This window comes from Perna viridis, chromosome 7 (assembly GCF_037379345.1).
Source record: "Perna viridis isolate PV_CMFRI_1.1 ecotype Kerala chromosome 7, ASM3737934v1, whole genome shotgun sequence".
NCBI lineage: Eukaryota > Metazoa > Mollusca > Bivalvia > Mytilida > Mytilidae > Perna > Perna viridis.
In genome coordinates this window covers 23,979,547-23,992,261 of record NC_142451.1, presented here as the reverse complement: position 1 = coordinate 23,992,261, position 12,715 = coordinate 23,979,547, and the positions used below count along the sequence as shown (strand labels likewise).

At 33.3% G+C, this 12,715-nt stretch overlaps 1 protein-coding gene across 3 annotated transcripts in view; it reads left to right on the top strand.

Moving 5' to 3' along the window:
• The window catches only part of LOC148611907 (hemicentin-1-like), a 95,297-nt gene extending 85,485 nt beyond the window's left edge, over window positions 1–9,812 (top strand). For 2 of the 3 annotated variants that reach the window (XM_088592919.1, XM_088592918.1), the window contains 8 exons: window positions 1,007–1,141; window positions 1,919–2,044; window positions 3,050–3,169; window positions 4,197–4,328; window positions 4,534–4,662; window positions 6,998–7,120; window positions 7,937–8,063; window positions 8,684–9,812. In XM_088592919.1, the coding sequence (XP_088449045.1) occupies window positions 1,007–1,141; window positions 1,919–2,044; window positions 3,050–3,169; window positions 4,197–4,328; window positions 4,534–4,662; window positions 6,998–7,120; window positions 7,937–8,063; window positions 8,684–9,059 (1,268 nt within the window). In that variant the 3' untranslated portion in view covers window positions 9,060–9,812. Of the gene's footprint in view, window positions 1–1,006; window positions 1,142–1,918; window positions 2,045–3,049; window positions 3,170–4,196; window positions 4,329–4,533; window positions 4,663–5,932; window positions 5,980–6,997; window positions 7,121–7,936; window positions 8,064–8,683 lie in introns of those variants that run through there. The other variant, XM_088592920.1, reaches the window with a different exon arrangement.
• Window positions 9,813–12,715: the final 2,903 nt, after the last annotated feature.

Below are 12,715 nucleotides of genomic sequence, written 5' to 3'. Positions count from 1 at the left end.
TCAAAAGTGAACCTTGTATAATCCAATAACCTATCTATACTGAACCCTGAATAATACAATGACCTGCCTAAACTGAACCCTGAATAATCCAGTAACCTGTCTAAACTGAACCCTGAATAATCCAATAACCTGTCTGAACTGAACCCTGAATAATCCAATAACCAGTCTAAACCAAACCCTGAATAATCCAATAACCTGTCTAAACTGAACCCTGAATAATCCAGTAACCTGGCTAAACTGAACCCTGAATAATCCAATAACCTGTCTATACTGAACCCTGAAAATCCATCCAAAAATCTTGTCTTTACAAGTCCAAAGATGTTTTGATTTAGGTATGTTTCGCTTTACTTTTATTGCATTTTTAGGTTTATTTACAGTAATTAATTCTACCTTTGCAGTAGCTATAAAATGTTAAGTATGAATTGTACAAATATTTGATGTAGATACTGGGTAAAGTCTCATACTGTACAAATATTTGATGTATATACTGGGTAAAGTCTCATACTGTACAAATATTTGATGTAGATACTGGGTAAAGTCTCATACTGTACAAATATTTGATGTAGATACTTGGTAAAGTCTCATACTGTACAAATATTTGAGGTATATACTTGGTAAAGTCTCATACTGTGAAAGTACTTTAATTCATGGATACATATTTTAATGGATAAGGCAAGATACACAGATTTATAATTCTTGAATTCGTGGTTTTTATGTTTTCAGAATACACATCAATGGGAATCTCTTTTTTGTTGGGAAATAAATTTTGTTGTCTGGCCTAAACCAAAAAGAAAATTGGTACCCATGAGCAGTAGTACTTTCACAGTACTTTGTATTTATGTAACTTACTTCATGTATACATTATTGCTCAAATCTTAACATTTTACAGTATGATTATGATGGGTTTAAAGTACAGGCATTGTGTCTCATCTCCTTGTTTTGTTGTGGTGTTCTATTACCCTCATGTATTAAGTGATCACATTGAATCCTTGCTTTATATTTTTAGATGTAGATGAATGTGCCAACAATAATGGAGGATGTGGTGCAGATAACCAGTGTATCAACATTGATGGATCCTTCATCTGTGCTGTTATATGTAAAGAGGGATATCGTACAGCAGAGGACGGGAATAGATGTGTTGGTAAGACCTCTGGGTCATATATAGTCTTGAGGATAATTTAAATGCGATATGCAAGGAGGGATATTGTGTAGCAAAGTCTTAGGTTTCCTGAATTTGAGTATGTGTGTGTAATAAAAGAAAGGAGAGGAGGGGCGATAAATGCTCTCGTTGGCATAAAATACGATTAAAAATTTATCCCTGAGGGTTGAAAGCTTCAGATGTAAATTTAGAGATTTGAAACCAAAACAAATGAGAAAAGATAAAGACATCTGATAAATAATGCATTAAAAGGGAAAAAGAATTGCTTGATCTTACCAAAATTAAGATATTCTGTCTATTTTGTACTTTTTGGTAATGTTTTTGGCAAGGAAATGGTGTTCATACCTAAGAAACAACTTTATATTTATTGAAAAAAATTCATTATCTCATAGTTTATCATAAATGGAAAAATGAAGTTGATTCTTTGGTGTGCTCATAGTTATATGGATGCAAATATGTCAGAAAAATCTACAAATTTACAAATATCAGCAGGTTTTATTAAATGACATATGACTGTTGCGCCATTGAGACTGCTAACAATGAACTAATGCCACAAATTATTCATTTTCCTGATATTTATATATTTTACTATGTTGTAAACAGTTTTTATATGCATGATTTTATGAGGGGATGTATTATGGTATACCAGGGTTCGTCTGTTATCCAGAGTTTACTTGTTTAATTTCACATTGGTTTTCAGATTTTTGTATCTGAACTTACAAACCGTAATGGTTGTTGATATATAATGATTAATTTCAGATGTAGATGAATGTAGAGAAACACCAGAGGTTTGTGGCCAAGTCTGTCAGAACATTCCAGGTAGTTACCAGTGTTCATGTAGAGCAGGGTTCCAGTTGAGAAATGATAACAGTGGCAGATGTACAGGTATAGTAAAGTGCAGGAGTATAAGGTGGTTCCATTTAGTACCAATAGTTTAAATTGTAGTGGGTTCCACTTATTCATTAAATTGATTGATTATACTACTGATCGGAAATGGAGTGTACTGTTTTCCCTGTATTTGTCCATCTGTCTGTCGGACACAATTTTTTTCTTCAGTTTTCGCTGCAACTACTTAACAAAGCCACATAATATTTTACGCAAGCTTTAGCTGGGTGTGCCAGGGTTGGATTTGATTTGGGGTTTGGGTGACAGCAACTTCCTGTTCTTGACCAAAAGTTGTGGCTCATAGGTATAACAATTCACTGTTGGGTTTTCGTTTTTGATAAGAACTATTCCATAAGAATACAGTAGACCCTCAATGTGTCAAACTCAGATTAGTTGAAATCTGGGATAACTCGAACTAATTACTAAGTTCAAGGAAAACTCCTCTTATTTCAATACTTTTTTACCTCGGATGACTCAAACTCAATGTGTCAAACTCAGATTAGTTGAAATCTGGGATAACTCGAACTAATTACTAAGTTCAAGGAAAACTCCTCTTATTTCAATACTTTTTTACCTCGGATGACTCAAACTCAGATGAATCGAAACCTCGGATAACTTGAGGTAATCAATCATTCCCATCAATAGGACTTGCATACTAACAATCATTGACCAAACTTGTAGTATTTCCGTCTTATCCTCGACATCAAATTACTCGAACCTTGGATAATTTGCACATTTTTGCATGGTCCCTTAGACTTTTACATAACGAGGTTAGACTGTAGTAAAAAGATCAATTCTTGTTAAACCTAAATTTTTTTATTTATTTTATATAAAAAGAATCATCACCTGTTTTTGACTCAAAACTTTTCTTAAAATACTACCTGGGAGGAATTAACATTGACCTCACTCAACAAAGTTATGGTTGGTATGTATATAACATTTCGTTCTTCAGAATATCAAATTATGCTTATTATTACATTTTGCATTTCTGTTTTTATTTTATAGATGTAAATGAATGTAATACAGGTCAATCTACATGTTCACATATATGTAAGAACACAATTGGTTCCTATAGGTGTGCCTGTCCATCAGGAATGAGGCTCTATAGGAAATACTCCTGTGAAGGTGAGTTGGCAGTCTAAAATTGGTGAATAGTGAGTTTTGTATTGACTTCATATAAAAATAGGATTGCCGATGAGACAGCAATAGGCAAACATTGAACAATTAAACTTCTACAGGTCACAACATGGTCTTCAATGATTAGCAAAGTTCATACCTTAAACTAAGCTGTTAGTGGTCGCAAAATAAGTGAAGTGAAACTATTCATAGAAAATGAAAATTGCCCTAAATTATAGAAAAAACAAATATTCTAATATGACGTGCTTCAAAGCTCTTAAGATGACAGCCATGGTAAAAAAGTGATAAACATATGACCAACATTTTGTGCAACACATACGTGACATAGGCTGCATCTATTAAAAAATATGAAGAAATTAGTCATTGAATTGAAATGAATCACGAAAACTCCATTTTATTGTTGTTTTACCACAGACTGGCCATTAATGTAGTTATCTAACCCCTTGCTATTGCTCAGGGTAAAACAATGATAAAATGTAGTTTCCATATTTTTTTTCTTAAACAATGAACATAAAAAACAATGACAATCACTGGACTACAGGTTTCTGGCTTTGGACAGCCACATAATGTATGTGGTGGGGTTAAACATGTTTGTGAGTGCTCAACCCTTCCTTAACCTTGGACAGTGGTGGGGAACACAACAATGCAAAGAACTATGAAAATCTGTTCAATTCAGATTTAATTCTCAAGACCAATACATGTCATGACTAGTAAAACCTAACTATCATTATGAAGCAAAGATGTGAGGAAATTTCCACACAACAACTTCCAAGGTTGTCTTAAAGAAATAAAATAATATATGATAATAGCATGTAGCCTTCAACATGGAGTATTTTTATGATACATTGCAAGATTTTATAGCTCTAATTGTTTGTGCTGAACATTTGTTAATTCTAAATGAATATGAATTATACTGAGAGTTGAAAAGGGTTTGTTTCATGTACCCTTGTATCATTTGTACCCTTGCCATGTCTTGTTAGTGTAACTGATGTGCTATTTACATTTTTTTAACTAGACATTGATGAATGCAGAGAAGGTAGACACAACTGTCGTCCCGGTCAGGAATGTATCAACACCAGAGGGAGCTACCAATGTAGAATCAGGTGTCATTCGGGGTACCAGCAGCAGAGAGATGGATCTTGTACAGGTAACCAGCTAGAAGTCTTTACTGCATTGGAAAATTTCATATTTTAAGTAAATTTCTATTTAACTTGTAGAGAGGATATAAAAGTGAACCTACATCTTTCTGTGGTAGATCTCATAATTTTGTCTTAAACTTGTTAACTCCTTTTGAAAATGAGATTAAAGTTTGCCCTTGAAGTAGTCTTATGGCGTGTTTCTTTACATTTAAGATGTAAATGAGTGTCTGACCAATCATCATCGCTGCTACTCTAATCAGAGATGTGTCAATACAGAGGGAAGCTATTACTGTCAATGTCAACAGGGATACAGGTCTAGGGGACCAGGTCAACCTTGCCTTGGTAATTATGACGTAAAAATATTGTTATGCTTTGCACATATAAGTAGAGTCAATGTTGGATAAATGTCAACATTATCTGTCAAACCCCCCCAAATTAGGGAGAGACTCCCAAAAAATCAATGAAAGATTTAGAACCTTCCACATAAAGAAGAAAGATGCGTGTGAGGTTTTTGGTTAAAGTTACTGTATTTTCTGTAAAAAGTATGTAAATATCGAATTTTTACATCAGAAATTGTTTTTTACATAAAAATCTCCCACATGAGACAGTGTCAATGGGGGAATTTCCCACACGAACTGTTCTAAAGATTAAGAGGTGTGGTTTCAAAAATTGCTCCTGTGCTTCTATTTATATGTATAATAAACCAACTATAGGAGCAGCCAGCTGATGGTCGGTGTCACTCATATCGTTCAAGTGATTGACTAACACTGTGTTACGAAAGATTATTGGGGATTTAAGTGGTTTATATCCACAAAGGCAGTCGAATTATCTGCTCGAAGCAACAATGTCCTAGCTTTAAAATGTGCAAAATGAAGGATGTAACGGATATACGGAAAGTGCTATCATTTTCAACTTTATTGTTATAATGTTATTTAATGTGTGAAAATTAAAGTGTTTTTATGGGGAAAATGATGTAACATTTAAGTATATTATATTACAAGGTTTTTAAAATGAATTTTATGATTGCATATTGTTCTTAGAACTTATTATTCAAATTTCATCTACACAGGCAAATGTGCCACACATGAAAATTATATGGTTTGCACAGTATGATTGTCATATAAATCGAGCACCATATGATAATCGTATGATTCACTTTACATTTGATAATTGCATGATTATCATATGATAATCATATGTTTATCACAAACATATGATTGTCATATGTTTTCAAGCCAAAATTAACATATGATAATCATATGACTATCATATGTTAGATATCATATGATTTTCATATGATTACCATATGATTATCATATGAATCGAGCACCATATGATTATCATATGTGGCACATTTGGCTGTGTACACTTTCCTGATTTTTAAAATGGAATTGTCTTAGATGTTAACCTTGCTATATATTTTTGGAAATAATTTTAAAAAAAATTTGTTTGGTTAATGTTTAATTTTCTTGTTATGATTTTTAACCATTTATTATGTTTCCATTTATCAAAGGTGAAATATTTATGTATTTTTTCAAAATATATTGACATAGCTTTTGTGGAATGAAAAGTATATATATTCTAATGAGTTAAACATTTTGTTTAATTGCAGCATAATTGTTTGCATGACTTCCATAATGTGCATGTTCTATTTCTCAGGTAACATTACATGTTTTTGTTTCATAACATTTAGTCAAAGGAAACTTTCAAATACTCTGTTAAGTCTTTAGTCTAATATACCAAGTTAATCAAGCATGTCTCCCTGAAGAGTACATTTTTCTGTTAAAGAAAACAAATAAAACAGGGGCTCTTGTATTCTGGTCAAAGTTCTCAGTGTGTCAAATGTCAAATGTCAAATGTTAAATTGCAATTGAAATTTAAAGCTGTCCCAAGCTTGAATGGTGTGACCATACTTGCTGAAATTGTTCAGTGTGTGACCTTTGTGGTGGTATCAAGCTTCACCCTATGAAGCTTTTATTTTCAAATAAATTCAAGAATATTTTTATGTTGTCTTTAAAAAATCTGACCAGCAGTATCTTCTATTATTGGCCTGTCATTTTTTATGCACTGAATTTTTCTCTTTTAATGTTTGCCACAACTGAGAAAGTGCCTCAAAATTTTGATTCCCATGCAAACAAAGTTTTAGAAGGTATATTTGAACCATCTTGTCTATCCATCTATTAGTCCATTTTTCCCTAAGCCAAGTTCCTCCTACATGAAGGGAGATAATCATTGATATCCTCAAGGGGAGATAATTCAATTTTAAGGGTTTTGAAAGTCCATAGCTTGTAAGTGCAACAACTTTAATTTTTATGAAACTTGATATGGATGGGCATAAAAAATGGCCATTTAGTAAGATAATTATTGTTGATTGCCTGCAAGGGTTTACTATCAAACTTGGCCATTATAAGTAATTTTAAAGAGTCTAGTTAAGTTTTTTTGGGGGCTTTTATCACTTTTATATCATGTGTATCATAATTAGTTAATTCCATATGGAATTTTTTTGGAAATTGAAATTTTTGTTTTCATTTTTTTCCTCATTTTTTGTGTGTTATGAATTGAATTAATTTGTTAGAAACATTTCTGAAAAAAAAAAGCAATATTTACAAACAATAAAAAAATGTTTCCACTATAGTCTGTCAGCAGTTCTTTGTGAAATTATTGTTGTGTGTTTTAGATGTAAATGAGTGTCAAGAAGATGAGGGAATTTGTCAACATAACTGTACAAACATTGTTGGCAGCTTCAGATGTACATGTCCACTAGGATATAGGGTAGCCAGAGATGGAAGAAAATGTGTGGGTTAGTATACATTGGGTGGAGCTCCTCCTGGGGAAAGGGACCTTCAGATGGACATGTCCACTAGGATACAGGGTAGCCAGGGATGGAAGTGTGTGGGTATGTAGACATAGGGTGGGGCTGCTCCAGGGCGAAAGAGGGCTTCAGATGTACATGTCCCCCAGAGTAGAGAGAATCCAGGGATGGAAGGAAGTGTGTGGGTAGGTAGACATAGGGTGGGGCTGCTCCAGGGGTAAAGGGAGCTTCATATGTACATGTCCACTAGGATATAGAGTAGTCAGGGATAGAAGGAAGTGTGTGGGTATGTAGACATAGGGTGGGCTGCTCCCGGGGATGGGGGAGCTTCAGATGTACATGTCCCCTAGGGTATAGAGTAGCCAGGGATGGAAGTAATTGTGTGGGTATGTAGACATAGGTTGGGGCTACTCCAGGAGCTTCAGATGTATGTGGTGATAAGGAAAAATTGAAAAATGAAGGAAGTGTGTAGTAAGGTACATGTACATAGGGGTATTTTCATTTTGAGGGGGACCTTGATGTACATGTTCCCTAGGACATCAGGTAACCAGTAAGTAGGTAGTAGTGGGTAGGTAGACACAAGTGAAGGGGGGAATTTCAAGTATATGTTCCCTTAGATAATTGGTATCCAGAATTTGTAGAAAATGTACTTTTGTTTCCCATTGTATTCAGATTTTTTTTGGGGGGGAGTACACATATTTCATATTATACATATGCAATGAAACCATTTTTCTCAATTAATTTTCACAAAACCCATGAAACCAGCTACCTGTAGGTTTTTCCTGATATGCCACTTATTTTCAGATATCAATGAATGTCTTGAGCAGAACATACAGTGTGGTGAGGAGAGAATGTGCTTCAATCAGAGAGGAGACTTCTCCTGTATAGAAACTCCATGTCCCAGGAACTATAGGAGAGACCCATTGACAAAGTAAGTACATTGTGGTGAAGAGAGAATGTGCTTCAATCAGAAAGGAGACTTCTCTTGTATAGAAATACTATGTTCCAGGAACTATAGGAGATACCATTGACAAAGTAAGTACATTGTGGTGAAGAGAGAATGTGCTTCAATCAGAAAGGAGACTTCTCTTGTATAGAAATACTATGTTCCAGGAACTATAGGAGAGACCATTGACAAAGTAAGTACAGTGGATGGATTATAGAGTCTGTGGGTTCTCTTGTACAAAAAATACTCTAACCCAAGAATTATTGAAGTTGATCATTGGTAAAAAATGAAATAAGTGATTTCTATATAACATGATTAAGCTTTTAAGAATGTCTTGTTGTAGAGAACCATTTTACCTACACTCAAGGGTTACATGCCAAGTAAAAAAATAACTTCAATATTGAAAATAGGATGTTGATGACTTTCGTATTATATGGCGAGTAAAAATAAAGAGATGGGGGAAAAGTTATCTTTTTAGAAAGAGGATAATGTTTCCATCTAGTACATTTATGTGGTGAATGTCATTTAAAATTTATTTTTATATTTATGTTTATAGTTTGCCAAATACTTTTTTTTAGTTCTCAGACTTTTATGATACTTTTCAGCTATTGTGTACTGGAGTGTGTTGACTCATCTATTCCATGTCCACCACATGCCAAGTATGCTGATGTCATTGAGTTCAGAACATTAGCACTGCCTAGTGGGTACCTAACATATCAAGATCTGATTCGACTTTCAGCATATGACCATCTGAACGTCAAGCTGTTTTCCAATTTTACCATTTTGGAAAATGATCCAAAAATAGATTTTCATTTACGCCCTGTTGACGGCAGTGGTATTGTATACACACTTCAGCCTCTTGTTGAAAAGACAACATATAAGATAAAAGTAAGCGCTAGATCATTAGAGACAAGGAGAAACTCTCTCAGATACCAGACTACATTTATCATCCATATCTCTGTGTCAGCCTATCCATACTAAGGCAAACAAAAAATAATATGTGTGTTTCCTATCACACATTAGAAAAAGGATTTTTTTATTTTACTCTTTTTTTCTACTGGAGAAACATACTGACTTTAACAGTAATAATTGAAAAATGACCCCCCCCCCAAAGAAAATCTTTAGGGTACAATATTTTTTGCTGATAAAAAATATAGGATGTGTAGGGTAACAGGAAACACACATATTTTTAAATTTGCCCTAAAGGTAGTTCAGTTGTCAATAATGATTTTGTGTGTAAAACAGTCATATAAACTTGTATAAAATCTTTTAAGATATTGGTCAATGGGTACCTGTCCAATGGTGGATCCAGGGGGTCAGTAGTGGAAAGTTAGTCATTTTCATGTGTAAAATTGATATAAAATGGCAAATAATGTCCGAGCACCGGCCACCTCTTTTCCTTTTCAAAGTGTCAGGGTCTGCCCCTGCTGTGACTATAAAATAATTAAGTTCCTGTTAATGTTTCCTCATACACTTCTAACAGTTGGATAAGAAATCTAAATACAAATGTAATTTTAAGATGCTGGTAAGGGCATTGTGAATTGATATTTTTGACTGTCATAGTCGCTGTTCAAGTAGAGATGGATCTCTTAAAAACTGAACTCAAACTTTGTTGATTATTTTTGTATTTATAATCATGGAAGTTCTGACAAATAGACATATCCAAGACATGTCCATCTGATTGTTACATTATTGCTTTTATATAAAACTTGCAATAAATTGTGGAGTCTTTTAGATCTTTATTTGTTTTTTTGCCTTACTACATGTATTGAACCAACACTGGCTTGTAATTATGATTATTTGGGGTTACATGTACTAGTATAATGATAAAGTATAAGTTAAAGAGAGATGTTTTAAATGCAAACACAAAATATTTGCTGTGGTATAATGGTATGGTGCTGTCGTTGTAGTCCATAGACACTTTGTTTATGTGCAAAAGCTTAAATTTAATATACGGGTTGTTCTTTATGAAATTTTAAAAGGCAGGTTAGTATGAAAATTTGGGACTATGGCTTCAACAGTGTTAGAATTATTGGTAAAAAATGCACCAAAACAAGCATTTTAGAATTTAACTGTATTGCGTTGTTTTCTGTACAACCTTATTTTGGGGTTTAGATTTGAACAATTCACAAGTGATGGGTCAAAAAGGGACTAGAAACAAGCCTTTTCCAAAGTCTGGATAATACTTGACCATAAGTAAATGGATCTCTGAAATTGTACCTCAAAGTCACTTACATATACATCTTAAAGAGGGTACGGATTTATTTTAGGGGCAGTGACTTGACCTATATTAGGAATTAGGGGCCAGAAATAAGCATTTTCCTGATGTCTACATGATGAACTGAGTGAAATAAAATGGTTCTTATTCAAATTGATCCACAATTCTGTTCTGTTCTCCCACAGGAAGGTTGGGGTTGACTTTTTTAGGTTTTGACTGGAACCATTTATAGAAACAAATTTTAATTCTGTGTCAAATGTGTTACTGCAAAAAAAAAAAAGACTTCAAATCTGTATATCAACCTTAAATTGTCTCAACTGTTCAGGGTTTGACCTCTGCAGTTGTATCATGCTGCATTTGTGTGAAGCATTTTTCTTATCTGTGCAATGTGTGAAAAATCTTTATTTTTATGGATTTTATTATGCATACTAGTATATTAAAACACTATCATGGTTATTGGAAGCTAATGAAGCCTTTTAAGTTTTTAGATCATCAGTGTATCTCTGAAATACATGTATATTTATCTTGGTTTGGAATATTTTAGTTTAACTTTTAGATTCTATAGGAATAATGTGGTTTTTATATCATCTTTCATACAAAGTTTGTGGTATATATATAGGAATCACCCTGTCTGTCTGTATTTCTGAGAGTGTAACTTCTCTTTCACTATTCAAGGGATTTTTATGAAATGTTCTTGGAGGGTTGGGCTTAAAATGAAGATGTTCATGGAGAAATGAAATTATTACTGAAGGACTCCAAAGATAGATACTCAAACTGGAGGGTCTTTTCCACCATTACTTAATTAAATCAGACCCTCAGTAAGGTTTAAACTTGAGAAAGGATGATAGTTTTATGGTTTAATTAAAATAACTAGTATTCGGGCGGTAGACATAGGGTAAGGGACACAACTCTTACAAATCATTGGAATGTTTGTATTTAGCAATTTACATCAATCTCTTGTAAGCATCAAAGTAACTTTGACTGATTTCATTCTGTTTCTAATTTAAGCTTTGGTGATATTGAATATGATACAATCATATCACTGATTTCAGGAGTTATGTCCCTTATCTAGGTCTACCTCCTGAACCAGAATATATAGTCAAATTGAAAAAAAAAACAGTTAGATCCTTTTCTTAACTTGACTGGACTTTTATAAAAATAACACCTAAAATGAGAACACAAAACAATATAATTAAATTGCAACCCCATCATCACTTTGAATATGGCCCAGGGAGATCCATTTGAAAGCTGGATGCTAGAAGCTCAAAGATGAGTCTTTGACGGTAAAACATTATGTAGTGACTTGTCAGAATTTAAAAAAACCTGGTAAATTAGCATAGAATGTTATAAATCTGACAGCCAAGCACAATGTAGAAATATGCCTACACAAATACACAAAACTGATGACATCTTCAACCTTAAATGAGAGTAAGGCAAAGAGTCAGAAATACAGGTAACAAAAGAATTTATATTGCTAAATTTTCATCTACTGAAGACTGTATTAACTGAAGTCGATACTTCAATTGAAAATTTAATGACCATGTATTACCTACATACATTACAAGGAATCTATTCTGGTGTACACGAAGATATATATAGAATACAATGTACATGTAATAAAAGTTTTTTTTGTTTTCAAAAGCAGTGTTATGGTTACTTTTTTATTGATTTAATTCAGAATGGCGAAAATTGCTTTTAAATGCCAATTTAAAAAAAATGGAACTTAGTGATCATTATTACAAAACTGTTTCACTGCTTTATATGGTGGCCTACTGCACTGATATGTATACATTGTATGTCAACTATATTTCTCCCTTACAATACATCAGGTGCATATATGATAGATCTGTAATAATTCTGTTGTATTGAAGGTGGGTTATTAGTATCTGCCTACGAGACACGTTTCTTCTCATTTTGTGGAATGTTTGTTTCATGAATCTAAAAAAAAAATGTGTTATGGCGAGTACAATAGTTAACTTCAGAGAATTAAAATGTTTGTCTTCCTTTGGTTAAATGACCATTACCTACGTCCCTCCTTAGGTAGTTAATTGGACGATTGACAAAAAAAACTTTATCATTTTATAGGTATTTTAATCTTAAGTTTGATATAAATTTAAAATCTGTTCGTCAATTGTCTGGTTAATTGTCTTTATTCAAGGGATGGCCAACTTTATCCTCTGAAAGCAACTATATTACTCACTGTAAATTATTCGTGATTACTAGAGTGCCATGTATGGGCATATTACTGTATCAATTCATTATAATATGTAATTGACCTTGTGTACAGTGGTCATTCCTAACCCATTTTGTAGAAACATAAAATAAAGTAGGAGGTCATTAACTGCATTGATTGTTATTTTATTGTGACCTATAATTCCTCGTCATTTGTTGATCATAATAAAGGGGCCATAAGTAGGGT